The following is a 19,380-nucleotide window of genomic DNA, read 5'->3' on the forward strand; positions in this document are numbered from 1 at the left end:
CTGTAAATGCCACTGTTGTGTTCCTCTGTACAGGTTTGGTGTTCTGTACGGACACCAGAGAGTGCTCACGAGGGCTTAATGACAGATCCTCACAGTCCACCCAAATACCGTGTCATTGGCACACTCTCTAACTCTCCTGAATTTGCGCAGCATTTCCAGTGTCCACTGGGCTCACCCATGAACTCAGGCCACCGCTGTGAGGTGTGGTAAGAGCAGAAAAAAGCAGGCCCACCGGTATGCTTCGCCTTGACCAGTCAGGCGGATAGACTATACCCTTTCTCAAGCACTGGACTACTACTTCTTCTTCTTTACATTTTCCTTGTAGAATATGAAATGTTGCTGGATATGAAGCTGATTTTTGATGGGTAGTGCCAGATGATACACAGAGTGTGTGTCAGCCATTGTTCGTTTGTCCAGCAACTGATGTCTCACTCTCCTTCTGCACGGCCACAAAAGCCCACATGGGGCTGTCCTATTTATTATTTGCTGCACTTGAACTTAAGTGGGGTATAATGACAAGGGTGAAGAAGCTTTTTTACACTTGTGGGGTTTTTTTGTGCTTCAGCTGGACAAGCCTCATTCTCCCAGAAGTTTAAAAACCCTGTGATATCAGAGGGAGTGCCTCATCTCGCTTTGACCTCACAGGAAACATTGATTCCATCTGTGACCTCACAGGAAGTGCCATACTGTCTCAGTAACTTCACAGGAAGCATTAGGAAAGGGAACTGCTGAGCTTCATCTGGCTGGGAGCCCATGGGACGGAAGTGACATCATGCTTCTCCGTATTATGATTTCGCCAAGTGGCTTACAGCTGGTAGTTACTTTGTGATGGAGGACGGGCACTACTCCGTCATCCAACCTGTGTGTTATTGCCATTTGCTTATTTACATGCTGACAAAGTTGAAGTGACCTGGTTGTTTGAAACTGCTCTTTGCCAAAGAATGTTGGGATTTTTTTTTTCCTTGTGCTCTGTATGAATGTGTAGAAAAACTTTGCTTTTGCTCTACAGTGATCATGAAGGGAATGTGTGTGTGTGTGTGTGTGTGCGCGCGCTTGTTTATTTTAAGGTCTGTGAAGTTTCTCATTTTGTGTTGAACCTTCAGTGATGTCTAGCCTGCTTAACTAATTTCAAAACATTATAAACTTTATTTTGAGAACCACTCAAGGAAAGGTGATGCTCCGGCACTGATGCTTTTCCAATCCTCCTTGACATTGTTTCAAGCTGCATGAGTGAAGTGTAGAGTGCGGGTTAGATCAACCCATGAATTGCTGCTGAGTGCTATTCTGTCTGTGATGTACAGTTTAAACTCTGTGAGCATCTTTAATTTTACAGTGAAGTGCAGTGCTTCACCATAAAATATTAACATGGTTAACAAGCGAGTGCAGACAAATTCCCGTTATCATGAATTTACCACTGATTTGTCATTCTAACTGTTCTCTATAAGAATCCACATTAGCAGTTTGGTTGGAGTATTGCTTTAATTTTGGTTGGAGTATTGCTTTAAAGGTGCAGTCATTAATATAGCTGGTGTTAACCTGAATGTTGGGCTCGTGAACTGATGAGCAACAAGCAAGGAAAGTAGAGACACCTTCTTAACCTGATTGGTTGGATGTTGGCGATCCACAACATTGACTCCACTTGTAATGGCATTATGTTTAAGAAGTGCATTGACTGACCAGCCTCGGTCTCATACTTTATAAACGAGAATGTCACTAGCCACCACTCCATCACCTCTTCAGCCCAAAGAAAACTGACAGTTTATGTTTTAAAGCTGCTGATGTATGACTTCACTCATTCACTACCCCTTTAAGTGAAACTTTCTAGTTTCGTCACATTATGAAAAGTTAGCACTATACCACTGAATTGTTTGAGCCTGATAACCATATAATCCACATGTTGTGTCTGGTACAGTATTAGCTGTGCTGTTTTGTCTGTTGCTACTTTGTTTCGTTCTCCATCTTTCGTTCAACCATAAGGCTAGGATTGTAAAAACTGTTCAACTGTTCTGTCTAACTGGGAGAGGTTTCACGTCACTCCACCTGCCTTATAATGCACTTCGGCTGCAGTGTCTGTGTCTCAGTGTCAATAGTTCCTGAGTCTGTCAGCCTCTTAACGACAGGTCTGGAATCTCAGGCTACTATTTTGTCATGTTGCGCCTCCATTGTTATGTGTGCTCAATGAAACCCCATTTATAGAGAGTCCCCAAAGTGCTTTTTAGGCGTGTTTTTGCCTAAATAACACAAGCTCTTTGATCTCTGTTTCTGCTGATGTTCACTAGCTGGGGTTTAAGCTTCACAGTTGTGGTGAGGCATTTGTGGTTACCCTTAAATATCGAAAGAGTAAAATATAGAAATGTATAAATGGTATAATCTAAATGGAAACTAAAATGGAACTTTGAAGTGCTTGAATGTCTTTAAACAGACAGAAGTGTTCTCTATTGACCCATGTGTCCTTTACCAGCCAGTGGTGAATCTCCTTGGTGTAAAACCGATTATTACAGGCTTATTGTAAAGATTACACAGGGTTTAGTTCACTGAAACTCTCGGTAAATGAAAGGCAGTTCCAGGCTGAGCCTTAAGCAGAGTGTGTCATGGAGAAAAGTGTCCATTACCAAATGGGTTTTAATTCTCATTGCTCTGATTTCATCGTCATCTTCACACACGTAAGGTCGCTGTTCTGTAATTTTGTACGTTTCCTGTTTTTTTTTTCTTTTTAAATATATATTGTGATTATTTAAGTCACCAAGTGTACATTTTCTTAACTGATAGTCTATGTTAATGCAACATTAAAATGTATGGGGTTACACTGATTGCTTTTTAGTTTATTTGACAAAAGTGCATTCTGTCTGAGGACACGCTGCCCAGCCTATAGTGCAACATTCCACATTAAAAAGTATCAAAGAAACTGAAATAAAGATTATATATTATAAAAACCCCAGATGTCTCCATGTATTATTTACATACTGATTTTGCTTGCAGGGCTTTGACTGATCTTTTGAGTTAAATCAGACAGATTAAGTTATTCCATCTGCATTCATCAAAATGGCATTTCTCTTGCGGCTCATAAACGTATGCTTCCATCTTTCATGGTTCCCCAAGAGCACAGTGTAGGATCTCCCACTTGTGCTGGAGTCCCTTAAGTTCCTTATCTCTTTATGAGCCTAAGTAATTACTTTGGCAGAAAGAGTGGGAAAACTGCATACCTTAGCTATAAGCTAACCTTGTATGCATTGCTGGCACTGACACTGAGGTGACCTTGTGGGTAAACTTAGGGTTCTGCCATCCCCAGCTTTGTAAATCAATTGCCTACAGAGCGTTCCTTGTTGCCCTGTATGCACTCTATCGTACTACTTAGTCCAAACAGCAACCATCTGATCCTGACACCATGGAAAATGGTGACTGGGAAACATGATGGCAATATCTATGGCAAATGCTGCATCATAACAGCATGATTTTGTTGGAAGGAATCGGCATGCATGTGCACAAAAAGAGTTATTAGTAGGGGTGTAACGATACACTCCGGATTTGATTTGATTCACGATACTGGCTTCAGGATTTCGATTTGATTCAATTCTCAGGTTATTTTGAACAAAGAGAAATGATGACTGAAAAGACTCCTTTTTTATTTCTGAATAACGCAAAACAATGTGCATTTTGATATGTATAAAACTAAAATCAATTTATTTAATATTTGATATTGTAAACAAAATGTACTACAGGTTCACCATATCTTAAAAATAAATCAATTTATTAATTCTCCCAAATATTTTGATAGAAACAAGAAACAAAGTTCCTGACCTGGGGAAAAGGATTGAAATCATGAGCTCCTTAGCAGAAATAGAGCTCCAAAGTCGGCTAAAATTCCTGATTTATACAGCCTTTGGTGTTGTTTTCAAAAGCTACTGGAGAGCATTTTAACTGTGTTATAAGAAGGTTATGTAACCATATAACATTTAACATGTGTTGGTTGTTGCAATCTGGATCTATTTGGCTATTGGACTTCAAGTACAGATCTTGGGGGCTTTCCATGAAAAAGAATGCGGTCACTTGATCAGCATGCGCTCTATATATTTTAACTGTATGGAATGTGCAGCTTGGGACCACTGATGTTCAAACAGTGCATCTGCCTTAGACGCATAATTACTAGAATGCTGATTTCCACAATGCACATACTGTAATCACCTTTTTTAATCGCGATGCATCATGTCATGATGTATCGTTACACCCATAGTTATTAGGGGTTCACAGAACCACAGTTACATACATAACTACATTTACATTTATGGCATTTGGCAGATGCCCTTATCCAGAGCCACTTACAAAAGTGCTTTGAAGTCTCTATCAATAAATACATTCTGATACTGGTTCGCTAGGTCACAAACTAAGAATACCTTCAGTCCAAAAACTCTGTTGGGGAGGTAATGTAGTAACAAGCGCTCAGACAATACATATTTATTTATTTATTTATTTTATTTATTTTAACTGCTAATTTAAGTACTTTAGGAAGAGGTAAGTCTTTAGACGTGGTTTGAAGACTGCCAGTGACTCAGCTGTTCAGACATTTAGGGGACGTTCATTGTACCACCTAGGTGCCAGAACAGAGAAGAGTCTCGATGCATGCCTTCCTTGGGCCCTGAGAGATGGTGGGACCAGTCGAGCAGTGCTAGAGGATCAGAGGGAGCGTGGTGCAGTGCGGGATGTGATAAGCGCTTTGAGGTAAGTGGGTGCTGGTCCGTTTTTGGCTTTGTAGGCAAGCATCAATGTTTTAAATCTGATGCGGGCAGCTACAGGAGGCCATTGGTGGGAGCATAGCAGTGGGGTGGTGTGGGAGAACTTAGGAAGATTGAAAACCAGTCATGCAGCTGCATTCTGGATCAGTTGCAGAGGTCAAATGGCACTCAGAGGCAGACCTGCAAGGAGCGAATTGCAGTAGTCCAGTCTTGAAATGACAAGGGACTGAACAAGCACCTGAGTGGCCTGTGTGGAAAGAAATGGCCGAATCCTTCTGATGTTATAAAGGAGAAATAGGCATGAGTGTGCCAGCTTAGCAATGTGAGAGGAAAAGGAAAGTTAATTGTCCATGGTTACCCCAAAGTTGTGTGTAGTAACCAAAGGCAAGATCAGAGGGGTTGTCCAGGGAGATCGCAAGATCCTGACATCACCTGGGATGAACAGCAGTTCAGTTTTGCTGCTATTAAGTTTTAGCTGATGAGATGTCTGCCAGACATGCTGATATCCGAGCAGAAACATCATCCGCATAGCAGTGGTATGAAAATCCATATGAGGATATGATCGCACCAAGAGATCGAGTATAGAGGGAGAACAGAAGAGGACCAAGTACTGAGCCTTGTGGGACACCAGTGGAGAGTCTGTGAGGAGCGGATGTGGATCCCCTCCATGTCACCTGATATGACCTTCCAGGTAGGATGCAAACTGCTGCACCACGAATTCCTAGACTCATGAGGGTGGACAAAAGAGTCTCGTGGTTCACTGTGTCAAAACTAAGTGTCTTGCTAGGAAGGCTATCCCATGAGCTAGATTCTCAAGCATGCACCAAAATTTAAAAACACAAGGCATAATAGAATACACATTAGCCTTTAAATACACACAAAAAAGCCACTTATTCCTGCATAAGAAATTTTATGTGAGATTGAAAGGTTTGAGAATCATGAATAATTAGAATAGAATAGAGATCAATGAACAACACAATTAAATAGATATAAATAGTTGAGACCAGTAGTAGCTAATTAGTAGTTTAGCCAGATTACATAATAATACACATTTGCAATTTATACCTTATGATAATTCTCTTAGGTCTTATGATACCAAAACAGGTTATATTTAAAATTTTTGTCCAACTTTCCTGCTTAATTCAGTTTTCCAATGGCAGGAAGTCCAGTTCTTTGTCCAGGTGCTCTTTAAGCCAAGGCATAATGGAGAACACACTGATGTGGAAATCACGGGCATCCACAGGAGGCTCAGAAACAGTTGGGGTAGTCGAATCACACACTAACTTTGTGCCCCAACTCACGACTCCCACCTAGGGGACAAAGAAATGAATAATAGATTGATGAAAATTGAAGCTATTTAACAGTGGCATCAGAAATACTGGAAAGGCCTGAAAGATCACTGCAGAATAATGTCTTTTTGTGTATTTATCACTACCATGATTGAAAAATTGCAAAGCTCAGTGTCAAGTTACTAACCTGGAAATAACGCATTCCCTTACGAAGGAAGAGGGAACCTCCAGAGTCTCCTGCAGAGGATTAGAATAAATCATTAATGTTTGTGCAAATTGTTATTCGGTATATATAAATTTGTGGGGATTTTTGTTTACATATATATAAAAACCTTTGCAGGTAATATCATCCTTGTATTTCTGTGATCCTCCAGTACACAGGAACCTGTCTGTGATCACGTCAGTCAGAGACACCAGGTTGTTTGAAGCCAAGGTTGGTCTGAACTGCTCAATGCAATCACCTCTCTGTGAATATAAATGGCTGTGCTGAAATAGTAACAGAGTTCTTCTGAATTTCACAACTGGATGATTTCTGCATAGCTGACAGTTTATTGCAAATAATTCACCTTTTCTCCAGTCTGGATGTGAGTCGACTTTCGGGTTTTCCCCTGACGGATAAAGTAGGCTTGAGTCTGCTGCAGATCAAGCAGGGCACTTTCTGTTCATGCACAAACACCAGAAGCCATGCAGTTACATATGATACAGAACATACTGTATTATACACAGTCAACTCCACACGGAAATGGCTATGAGAAGACAAATTGCTGTCTCTGAATTGAAAAGTGCAGCCACGTGTAAATCTAAAACAATATAAATAAATTCTTCATTATTCAAGCGGTCCAAGATTACAGGATACTCAGTGATGTGATATATAAAAAGCAAAAAAAAAAAAAAGTGTATGTATTATTCTGTGTAGTTGTAATATTTGAGCTCATGTTCATTTTGGTCAGTTTTATGAAGGGTGCCAATAATTTTGTAACATTTGACTTTATTATACAGAAGTTCTTACTGTGTTTCTTGCAGGTAGAGCTAGTAGAAATAGAAGTCATCTTCAGAGCTCGATTTGCAGCTTTTGTACATGGCAAACAAACAGGCCTGTTAAAGACAACATGAAAAAACTGCTATTTTTTCAGCTGAATAAAATAAAAAAGAGCAAATTCTTTTAGCATGCATGACTTTATTCATAATAGTTTTCAGTGTGCTGAAAAACAAAAAAGAATATATACTAATGGAAAAAGAATCGTTGCGATTTGCTAATTATGTGAAAGGTTGCAGGTGCCCTTTTTACTTAATGATGTCTAAGTGGAACAAAGCCTCATCTGGTCACCTTTAAAAAGCCTTAATTCAAGGCTTAAGTCACCGCAAGAAAAAGGTCTCACTTAGTTTCATGTCCATAATATATTCCTTTGAATGTCACAAGAAGCAAATAGGACGGGCATTGTCGTGCTCCAGGCATGTGAGCCATGTTTCAGTGCTAATTACTGATTACAGAGGAGGTTTCAGCAGAATAGCAGGACAAATGACATTTAAAATCTAGCTTTTTTCTTGTGACGGATCACCTGAATCAAAATATCAGGTTGCAATGTGACCCTCACAGCTCTTATTGTTTTTCTATTTCCCGTATTAGGTTATTTATATTTATATATGGTAATTTCAGTCTAACAAATGTTACATTTCTTTTCTTAATATGTTTATTTCATTCATAATTTTTTCATTTTCTGTCTTACCTTGCCTTAGAGGACAGCTTAATCGTACTGCTCACTTTAATAAGTGCAACATCGTAGTCATAAAACTCGTTGATGCTCTTGTCCCTGAGTTTTGTGACATTAAAATCTGGATGAAGGATTATCAATGAGGCATCTACTTTTCCATCACCTAAAAACAAGAAAAGTAGATGTTCAATGTTTTTTTAGGCCCTTGTGGTTTGACATCAATACGTACCAGAGATTCTCAGTCCAGTCACTAAGTTTGCAATAACTTATTTGCCACATCTTCTGCAATAGGAGATGTATAATTGTATAACGTATAATGTGGCCCAAAATGAAGCTTTTTTTAATGTTTTTTTCTGCTATGAAGAATTTTATATTCTGTGACCTCTCCAGTTTAAATATGAAATAATTCATTGATTCCATTATACTGTAAAATAATATAAAGAATACAGACCATGCTCAATGATCACATCCTTGGGATTGGCCTGTTCCATCAAAACACCATTTAGTTTCATCAGACAGTGTGCAGCTGTGATCACCCAGTTCTCAGTCAAAATGGAGCCCTGGCATGGCTTTGCTTGCTAGTTGAACAGGACAATGATGAGGGCAATGATCATGTCAGAATGATGCCAAAAATCACTCATGTTATATAAGTTTTTTGAGCCAACAGATTAAACTGACCAGTTACATTCACATACCCAGCTAATAGAAACATGCCAAGGCCTGGTATAAGCAACCTGAGATAGGTCATTATCATCATCATCAGCATCAATTCTTGGAGAAACCAGCTCATGAGCTACTCCACATTTGGTTACAGCAGAATCATCTGGGAAAGAAGCAAGATACTATATCAAATATACTTTTTTCCCCAATTTACTAGAATACTCACCCAGAACAGCACATTTATAAAGTACTGGTGGATTAACAAACAAGGAGTTAATGCCTAATTGATTTTATTATTAATGTTGTGACATGCATGCATTTTTATTCACAAATGCAAATATGACCACTGTGACATAAAATGTCATAGCCATCTGTAACCACTCTCAAGTTCAAATTAAAGTATGAAAAGTCAGGTAAGGGCATCACATTAGTGGTTGGGCACTCGACCTTATACCAGGTAACCAGGTAAAAGTGTGGCTGCTTACAGTGGGGCTACTTTTGGTCCACAATACAATTGCCATTGCCTGAACTGACTCACGAAGCTAAAATCACTCATATTAGGCACAGATTTTTGCTTTTTTCTAAAAGTTTATTGAAAAGCTATTACATTTGTACATAATATAGCTACACACAATATAGGTGCATAACATACACAATGACTACTCACTGATCATCCTATTGAACACCTCCCCAAGATCCTCATAACTGTTTAGGATAAAGAGATGTCTCTCTCTAATTTTACTGGAAGCTAGACTTTTCAGCTCACTCCTCTTAACGCTCGCCCCAATGCCAAACACGTAGACATCTAGGAAGAGACACACACATTTGTATGCTGTAGCAACCTGACAGAAAATCTGTGTGTAATATTAAAAATATATATATAAAAGAGAATTGAAATGGATTATTTTGTTTATTGTTCATGAACAAAATCTATATGATCAAAATAAAGCAGTGGTATAAGTATAAATTGTCAATCATGCAAACCAAGAAGCTCCTCGTGTGAGTTATCTATAGATCTGCTTTTGTAGCCCAAGAGCTCACGGATCAAACCCAGAACATATTGTGGGTTGCCTCCCATGTTGGTGTAGCCTAGAGGAATAATAATAATAATAATAATAATAATAATAATAATAATAATAATAATAATAATAATAATAATGTGAAATTTATGAGAGGTTTGTGATTTATTAAATCTTGATTACCATCAGTCTCAATAAGAATGACATTCTGAGTCTCATTGAATTCATTTTGATTTTTTGACTTCAGGAAGGCAAGTCTCTCATGCACAGATTTGAGGGCTTTATAGAGATTGGTGCCAGTCTTTTTCCCATGTTCTGTGCAAAAAGAATAATGATGTTAAAACGCTGTCAAATTGCTTGGAAAAACAACATAGTCTAAATACTTCTGTGACATACGAGTTTGTTTGAACAAATTCAATCTCTTCAAGACCACATCCACGTTGCCACTCAAGTTGTCCAAAACCGTTATAATGTGTTGGGGCTCACTGGCATAGGAAATGATATCAAACTTCATTTCAACTTCATAGCTACTCAACTGTATTAAAAAAAGAGAAAGTGTTGGTGAAAAAGTTTAACTTTGAAGAGAGGAATACGAATAATAAAAAATGCTGACGACACTCAGTCAATCAAAGTTTATTGAGCTAAATAGTATGAGGTCATGATGGCCAGCAGAGAATAAAACTGAAAAATATGAACATTACTGTAAATCAATACAAACCTTGCGTATAAGGCTAGCAGTGGCCTTCTTTGCCCTCTCAAACTGACTCTGCTGAATGCTTCCTGACGTGTCTATTAGAATAAAAATGTTGAGTCGACCATCTGCCACTTTCAAGGTTCTCCCATAGTTTGGACCTAGTTAAGTTAGGTGGGAAGAAAGATTCTGAGGAAGGAATTTACATCACACAACACAAGCATATATAAACATGTTTAAAATGCTGCTACTACTACATCTATACCTGCTGCTGCTACTGCTACTACTACTACTGCTGCTACACCTGTAACTACTACTACTACTACTATTACTACTACTGCTGCTGCTGCTCCACCTGTAACTACTACTATTACTACATCTATACCTGCTGCTGCTGCTACTACTACTATTACTACTACTGCTGCTGCTGCTCCACCTGTAACTACTACTACTACTACTATTACTACTACTGCTACACCTGTAACTACTACTACTATTACTACTACTGCTGCTGCTGCTCCACCTGTAACTACTACTACTATTACTACATCTATACCTGCTGCCGCTACTGCTACTACTACTACTACTACTACTACTACTACTACTACTGCTACACCTGTAACTACTACTACTACTACTACTACTGCTGCTGCTGCTCCACCTGTAACTGCTACTACTATTACTACATCTATACCTGCTGCTGCTGCTACTACTACTACTACTACTACTGCTACACCTGTAACTACTACTACTATTACTACTACTGCTGCTGCTGCTCCACCTGTAACTACTACTACTATTACTACATCTATACCTGCTGCTGCTGCTGCTCCACCTGTAACTACTACCACTATTACTACATCTATACCTGCTGCTGCTACACCTGTAACTACTACTACTATTACTACCTCAGCTGTTGCTGCTACACCTGTAACTACTACTACTACTACTACTACTATTACTAATACTGCTGCTGCTGCTCCACCTGTAACTACTACTACTACTACTACTACTACTACTACTATTACTAATACTGCTGCTGCTGCTCCACCTGTAACTACTACTACTACTACTACTACTACTACTACTATTACTAATACTGCTGCTGCTGCTCCACCTGTAACTACTACTACTACTACTACTACTGCTATTACTACTACTGCTGCTGCTGCTACATCTGTAACTACTACTACTACTACTACTATTACTACTACTGCTGCTGCTGCTCCACCTGTAACTACTACTACTATTACTACATCTATGCCTGCTGCTGCTGCTGCTACTACTACTACTACCACTACTACTACTACTATTACTACTACTGCTGCTGCTGCTCCACCTGTATCTACTACTACTATTACTACATCTATGCCTGCTGCTGCTACTACTACTACTGCTGCTGCTGCTGCTGCTTCACCTGTAACTACTACTACTACTATTACTACTATTACTACTGCTGCTGCTGCTGCTCCACCTGTAACTACTACTACTATTACTACATCTATGCCTGCTGCTGCTGCTACTACTACTACTACCACTACTACTACTACTATTACTACTACTGCTGCTGCTGCTGCTGCTTCACCTGTAACTACTACTACTACTATTACTACTACTGCTGCTGCACAACATGTAACTACTACTACTACTACTACTACTACTACTACTATTGCTACTATTACTACTGCTGCTGCTGCTGCTCCACCTGTAACTACTACTACTACTACTATTACTACTGCTGCTGCTTCACTTGTAATTACTACTACTACTATTACTACTACTGCTGCTGCTGCTACACCTGTAACTATTACTACTACTACATCTATAGCCACTACTACTATAACTATTACTACTACTGTTATTACTATTACTACTACATCTATAGCTGCCCACTACTATTATTACTACATCTATAGCTGCTACTACTATAACTATTACTACTATTAATACTACAGTTACATCTATAGCTGCTGATACTACTAAAATTCTAATTTATAAGTATTATCTTAGTTCACAAACCACTCTAAGTGCAGATTCTATTGGTTCATTTCAGTTATTGCTTAAGAGATTATGTTAGAACTTAAGCAAATTAAATTAAAATAATGTTTGAATTCCTAAACACATTTTAGCACAACTACAAGTGATCAATGTTTATCTGACTCACTGTCATCCAAACCAATCTTTTACTGTTAACAATGTTAGGTAGAAGGATAGTTGCGCTCAAATTAGATAAATATGTCCTTGGCTGTGTAAAGCAAGAAAAAATTCAAAATCCAAGACAGAGGCTATCTGCACACTGAACGAGACCAGACCACTGAGGTCTTATCGAAATATATATTTATTGCTTTAAACTTCCATAGTGTAAAAAGTGCAAAGATCAGTGAATAAAACAGACCAGTGAGCAAATGTTTCAGCCCATAGCTTTCTTCAGTGCTCACCTAGCAAACAAAAGTTCATTCCTTTTATTGACACACAGCTGAAGATTGACACCAGCTGAGCTCCTAAAGTTGAAAATGTAGATACACCACAAAAACACAAAAACACACCACAAAAAAAAAAAAAACACACACACACACACATCAATACCAAGATGTGCTGGCAAGAGGAGGGGCACCACAATTCACTTGGAAGAGGGGTGTTCGCCTAAGGACAACTTGATCTTTAACCACACTGGCCAGGAACATCAGCCTCATGAAGTAAGTCTTCTAAATAAAGGTCTTAGTTTTGTTCCTACTAGAACTACTGATCCCTTTGGTATTAAAATTGAACTGTTCAGATTTTTCCAATCTATAGATTGAAATGCTTTCAGTTACAGTGGCCATGGTAAATTTAAGCCCAAGAGTACCTTTTGCCCCAATGTCTCATATCCTTTGATTAATAATTTCTGTAGATTAGATGAAAGGGATGTTGATCTGTTAATTAATGGCTCTTCCCCAAATAAAAAAGGACAAATTTGATGAGATCTGAAAAAGATGCCCTTGATAAATTGTGTAGAAACAAGGATATTGTGATAAAACCTGCAGATAAAGGAGGTGGGTTGGTGATCTTGCCCAGAGCACTCTATAATCAGGAGGTTCAAAATACTACTTATTATAGGGTTCTTGCATCAGACCCTACAACACAATTTCAAAAAGAAATTGAGACATTCCTCAAGACAGACTCTGACAAAGAATTTCGGTATCTTGTTAATCGTTTTCCCACTAAACCCGTCTTCTGTATTTTGCCCAAAGTCCATAAGGATTTAATTAATCCTCCTGGATGACCTATAGTGGCTGGTAATAATAGTCTCACAGAGCCACTCTCCAATTTTGTTGATTTTGTTTAGAGACCTTTAGTCACATCTCTTCTTAGTTACCTTAAGGACACAGCAGATTTTCTTCAGTGTTTGTCAGTCATTAATAATCTAGATGAAGGTGTTTTACTTGCCACAGTGGATGTTACTTCTTTATATACAAACATTCCTCATACTGAGGGTCTTTTGGCATTGAAGCATTTTCTTGATCTATGCCTTCATGATGATGGTTTGTCCACTGAATTTATTGTAAATATGGCTGAACTTGTTTTGACTAAAAATTATTTTCCCTTTGAAAATAAGTTTTATTTGCAAATTGAGGGTACAGCTATGGGTGTAAGTATGGCCCCTGATTATGTTAATGTATACCTTGGTTACCTTGAGGACAAATATATCTGGAAAAACAATCCCTTTTTAGAGAATATCATCTTGTTGAACCAATATATTGATGATTGTTTTGTCATTTATAAAGGGTCAGTTAGTGACTTTGAAACTTTCATTCTATATATGAACTGTCTAAAACCATCCATTAAATTTACACATCATGTGCGTACCATGGAGGTTAATTTCTTGAATACCAGCATTTCAATTATTGATGGACAAATTGTGTCTTTCTTCTATGGAAAAGAGACGGCAAAAACAGTCTCCTACATGCTAAGAGTGCTCATCCTACCTCTCTGAAATGAGGTTTACCATATAGTCAGTTCACCGGACTTTATAGTATTTGTTCTAATATAGCCGACTTTGAAGCTAAAGCTCAGACTCTATATAGTGATTTCAGGTCATGTGGATCCCCTATCAATTGGTTGGACACTGCACTTGATAGAGTTCATTCTTTAACTATGCTAGAAAAGACTAATGAGATCTCTAAGAACAAAAAGAATTTTTCACATGTTTTTAAATCTACATTTAGTCCTTTGAGTCCAGAGATCAAAAAGATTATTTTCAATTACTGGTATATTATAATAAATATATATATTAAAATGATATTATATATCATTTTCCAGAACTGAGCTCTGCAACTTTAGGAGATCCTCTTGATTAAGCTCAGCTGGTCTCAATCTTCAGGTATGTGTCGATAAAAGGGATGAACTTTTGTTTGTTAGGTGAGCACTGACGAAAGCTATGGGCTGAAACATTTTGCTCAGTGGTCTGGTCTCATTCAGTGTGCAGATATCCTCTGCCTTGGACTGCTAACAATGTTTCCATGACCTGCAGTATAATAGAATAATTTTGTGTGCACTGTTCTTACCTTTCTTTTTGAAGTCAGGAGATGAAACGTCCATTACAGCAGATAGAGAACCATCCATGGCCTGAGCCACACTTGCTGGTAAATCAAATACATAGGGGGCTGGAGAGACATAGTTCAATAATCTTTCAATACTGCTGCACTGCACAATACTTAAAGTAATAACAGTGATTGTGATTTACCTGTATTTCCTAAAAAAATTAAGAGAACTACTGAACTTCCTGAATTTAATTATGCTAAACAGGTTACAAATCAAGTTTCCGCATACCACCTTGTAATTAGTCTAGAAGTATTTATACTTGTTTCAAAATTAATCTAGATTTTATTGTTTCATTTCTAAAACAAAAGTATTGTATGGCTCATCTTTTATTGTCCTTATTATTATCTTTATGGTTACCTTAGTTGTTTAGAACACTAAGTTTATTTTGTTAAGCCAAAGTTCTTACCCTAATTTAAAATATTGTGAAATATGCAAGAGAAAATTGTCATGCTTTTTTTTTTTTTTTTTTTTTAAATTTTTTTTTTTTTTTTTAAAGACAGTTGAATTTGTGTACCCTGGCAGCGTGGCTCAGGTCCACTCCATTCTTTTGAATCCAGACACACTCTTACTTCAGGCCCCAGTAAATCTGTGCCTGATTGGCAGCGGTATTTCACTTGGTCACCGATCTGGAAGCGGTCTCCAGAGCGTATAGCTCCAGGCGGAATCCCTGGATCTCTGCAGCCATCAGCTGGAGAATAAAAGCTGCTAAGAACATTCTTAGGCATCAGATCATAGTGTTGCATCACAAACAAAATCAATTAACAGTTCCCACACAGGGACAAAAAAAGTATGTGGACACATGAATATCACATTCGTATGTGCTTGCTGAAGATCTCACTGAAAAACCATGGGCATTAAAATGGAGCTGCTGTTCTTCACTGCTATAACAGCCTCTGTTTTTTCTGGGAAGACTTTCCACTGGACTTTGGAACAGAGACTTGCAACTACTAAGTCACAAGATGTATAGTGAGCTTTGCGAACTGTTGGGCAATAAACTGCAAAAAAAAAAAAAAATTAATTAACCCTTTCTCACAGTACACTGGTGTTCGACTTATCGGACATTTTCTATCAGTATAAACAAATGAATTATTTTAAGGCTGCAAGTCTGTTATAAGATTAGTCTGTTATAAGATTAGACACTGTTGGGTTTCTGTGTGTAGAGTATTGTGATTCTGTGTTTAGCTGCTGGTGAGCAGGGCGATGGGAAAGGGGAGGGATGCGAACACCCTGCTGGGCAAATAATTCACACCTCTCCACAATAACATTGGTACAGAGATAAAACGGACTGAACAACTAAAGCTTTTTTGATAGTAAAACACTAAATACAACTGTCACAATAAAATTATATCATTTAAACCTAGTAGGCTAGGTAAAAAAAGAAATACTTATGAAAGACTTCAAATACTTAAAGCCCTGAGTGTCTACTTTCATATGAGCCATTAACCGCTACTGTGTAGTGTGACATCACAAACAAATTCAATGCTGAATACGGGCACCCCAAAACAGGCGGAAATTCCATGTTTTGACCTCTGGTAAAAAGAGTTTTAAAATAATATTGAATATAGTGGAACTTATCTAATATTTCTTACTGGCTAATTACTATAAAACAAATATACAAAGGGCTTATTGCAGAAATATTTCCCTGTTGTTCTTAATACTGCTCCTGTGTTTCCAGTCAGTCAGTTGGTGTCTGCAAGAGCTCTCCAAGATGAACGTCAGTGATTAATCAGATACACAAGACTATTTGCGAAAAACCCATCTAGCAAGCTGGAGAAAGGTTTCAAACTTGTATGCTTTGTCATGCATACACAACTGCAAAGGTAAAAAAATACTTATTTCATATATAACTCCTATACATAAATTGTTTATAGAAAATTTAGGCGTAATACTTAGAGAAACCTGAAAGACAGACTGCTGTCTCACTGTATCGAGGAATGTAATCAATGCTGTCATAAATACGAGAGTCACACTATTTCAAAGTGGAAATATATCATCACTGAATCAAGTAGCCCTTTATTGTACCTGAGTGAAATTGTCTATACATTTCTGCGGCGTAAGGCCTGGCTCCAAGTCAGTGTTGCATTTCCCATAGGTGTTTGATCAGGTAGAAGGGCTCTGTGCAGGCCAGTCAAGTTTTTCCACACCAAACTTCCACACTAAAGCTGAAACAGGAAAACGCCTTCCCCAAACTGTTTCCACAAAATTAAAGGCACACCAATCTCTTGAATGTCATTGTATGCATTAAGATTTTCCTTCAATGGAGTTAGGATCACAGCTCAAACCATGAAAACCAGACCCAGACCACTATTCCTCTTCCATCTGGCACTATGCATATGGGCAGGTAATGTTCTCCTGGCATCCACCAAAACCAGATTTCTCTGTTAAACTGCCAGAAGTGATTCACATGTTTCCATTCCTTCAGAGTCCAATGACAGTGAACTGTACATCATCCATCAACACTTAGCATTGTGCATGGTGAACATAAGCTTGTGTATGGTTGCTTGGCCATGGAAATAACTCCCGTTCTGTGAGCTTGTGTGGCCTAGTGCATTGTGGCTTAGAAGTTGTTGTTCCTAGAAATGATCACTTGACAGTAACAACACATACAGTTGACAGGGGAGCTCTAGCTGAGCAGAAATTTGATAAACCAGCTTGCTGGAAAAGTGGAGATTCTGTAGAGATTGCATGGCTGCATGTCTGATGTTACACACTTGTTAGCAATGCTTGGGACTGACATAGCTGAACACTAATTATAAGGGGTGTCCACATACTTTTACTCTATTGTATATATGCATGATAATTTTAAGGATTGGTACAGCTTAACTAAGTTTCTATAAACACCACAGTATACTGTTGCTTTATTGAAATTGATCTTTTTTAATGATTTGTTTCTACATAATGACATATTAAGTAAAGAGTATCTACATGATTGTACTGCATTTTGTCTTGTATTCATTATAAATTTAAGGGCTAGTGAATGCTTACTTTGATCAGTGCACACTGGAAGAGTACCAGTCCAGTGGCCCCATTCAGTGCAGTTCCGCTTGGCTGAACCCGACAAGGTCAAACCCTCCCTGCATGAGAATTCCTGCTCTTCTCCAATTTTAAACCACTGTTTCTTGGGCCAAAGCTGGCCATTATCCAGCTGAAGCTGTCCTGGGCATAGAATGTCTGAAAAGGTAAAAAAGATTAAAACAGTTATTCACAGGCAATGGATCAAATTGAATCATAATTCTTATTTGGATTTTCAGAATCCATGGTCTTAAACTATAAGACGTATTTAATGGCTTACCTTTGCATGTAGCCGTAGACACTGTCTTGCCGTTAGGCAGTATCATGATTGACCACTCCCCTCCGGAGTTACAAACTCTCGTGCTGACTGGATAAGGGTAGTATCCAATGTTACAGTGGTATGTCAGTACACTGCCTTCCAAGCCTTCATTGGAGTAGGAAACTCTGCCTCCCTTTATAATCTCTGCCACAGAGCAGTTCTTTTGGGGTTCCTCAATATCATCATAATCTGATTCTTCTAAAATAAGCCATCATTGCATACAAGATTTTTTAAGCAATTTTTGTTTGAAGAAAATTTCTAAACATTGTAAATGTAAACAGCAAAAGTGTTGTAATAATTTTTGTATCATCTATAACCATCTGACCTTCACATATCACCCTGGAGATTTCTGGCTCCCATTTTCCTTTAGAGTTGCAGATTTTTTTGAAGATTGGGTAGGGTTTAAATCCATCTTTGCAGTAGTAGGTTACCTCACTCCCCACAGCACCATCTCTGGAGTATTTTACTGTACCTCCAATAATGGATTCTGTCATACTGCACTTTTGATCATCATAGTCATAGTCATAATTATAGTTGTCTGCTGCATGAACTGAAAGTAATCAGATATTAAGAGATTTTATAATACTTAGTGCTCGTTTATTATATGTGCTGACTTACATCCCTGGTGATTTTTATGGGCATTTTGGATTATGGATTAAAAACATATATATATTATGTATAATTATATATTTTGCAGTGGTTTGATGGGTGCAGACTGATGAATAATCTTTTAATAATAATTTGTATTTGAAAATATTTGAAAAAACAATTTTTATTGTTTTTTTTTTCAGTCCAAAGATAACCTCTGTTCTTAACATATCTGTACTTTACTGTACAAAAGACTAGAAATGTCAAGTATCAATGTTTTAATAAATGACCTAAAACTTCTTTGCACCTACTGTTTAATAAAGCAGCGTATTATTTAAATATCATCTTTCACGGACGACTCTATGAGGGTGAGTCAAATGAAAACCTTAAAAGTGCATCATAAATTAGAGAAAAAGTATTAAATTTGTAGTTAGGAATATGTGCTACTGGTCCCTAGCCCTTCTACTGCTACCTTAAATCTGATACAGTTTTGTGACACCTATTAGCAATTAACAATGCAAAATAAAAAAAAAATTATTAAGGTTTCCAGACTTCCACAAGTCTTTCTAGCACCAATAGTATTGTATAACTGCAGCACTTACCTTTACAAATGGAAATATAAAGAGCAAAACTTAAAAGACAGGCAGCGGTGAAGTGCATTATGAGCCTGATCATTAAACCTCAGTGTCAGCTGTGTTCTGCATTGACAGAGATTTGTATACAAGTGTGTTTGATGAATGATTACACATTAACTTCTAGGGGGAAAAAAATGGGGTTGA

At 37.9% G+C, this 19,380-nt stretch overlaps 2 protein-coding genes across 10 annotated transcripts in view; one reads left to right on the forward strand and one right to left on the reverse strand.

Annotated features, from left to right (window-relative positions):
* The window catches only part of ece2b (endothelin converting enzyme 2b), a 51,437-nt gene extending 48,499 nt beyond the window's left edge, over window positions 1-2,938 (forward strand). For all 9 annotated transcript variants that reach the window (XM_026934754.3, XM_026934761.3, XM_026934760.3 and 6 more), the window contains one exon: window positions 34-2,938. In XM_026934754.3, the coding sequence (XP_026790555.1) occupies window positions 34-210 (177 nt within the window). In that variant the 3' untranslated portion in view covers window positions 211-2,938. The remainder of the gene's footprint in view (window positions 1-33) is intronic.
* Window positions 2,676-19,338, reverse strand: si:ch1073-280e3.1 (complement factor B). Its single transcript, XM_026934695.3, has 19 exons — window positions 19,204-19,338; window positions 18,339-18,563; window positions 17,975-18,211; window positions 17,668-17,853; window positions 15,197-15,370; window positions 14,646-14,744; window positions 10,129-10,262; window positions 9,807-9,945; window positions 9,594-9,725; window positions 9,376-9,480; window positions 9,059-9,196; window positions 8,427-8,554; window positions 8,183-8,309; window positions 7,747-7,894; window positions 7,029-7,114; window positions 6,586-6,677; window positions 6,352-6,484; window positions 6,207-6,256; window positions 2,676-6,040 (listed from the first exon to the last, which is right to left on the reverse strand). Exons 1-19 carry the CDS (start codon window positions 19,274-19,276, stop codon window positions 5,873-5,875), a joined length of 2,574 nt encoding a protein of 857 aa, XP_026790496.3. The 5' UTR covers window positions 19,277-19,338; the 3' UTR covers window positions 2,676-5,872.
* Window positions 19,339-19,380: the final 42 nt, after the last annotated feature.

The sequence above is a fragment of the Pangasianodon hypophthalmus genome, chromosome 14, assembly GCF_027358585.1.
Source record: "Pangasianodon hypophthalmus isolate fPanHyp1 chromosome 14, fPanHyp1.pri, whole genome shotgun sequence".
Taxonomy (NCBI): Eukaryota; Metazoa; Chordata; class Actinopteri; order Siluriformes; family Pangasiidae; genus Pangasianodon; species Pangasianodon hypophthalmus.

Excerpts from the sequence above, each read along its gene's own strand:
- si:ch1073-280e3.1 (XM_026934695.3), bottom strand. The coding sequence starts at position 19,276 with ATGATCAGGCTCATAATGCACTTCACCGCTGCCTGTCTTTTAAGTTTT. Across the intron at positions 18,564-19,203 it reads TTATATTTCCATTTGTAAAG|TTCATGCAGCAGACAACTAT; the intron begins GTAAGTGCTGCA and ends GATTACTTTCAG. Across the intron at positions 17,854-17,974 it reads GTCTACGGCTACATGCAAAG|ACATTCTATGCCCAGGACAG; the intron begins GTAAGCCATTAA and ends TTACCTTTTCAG.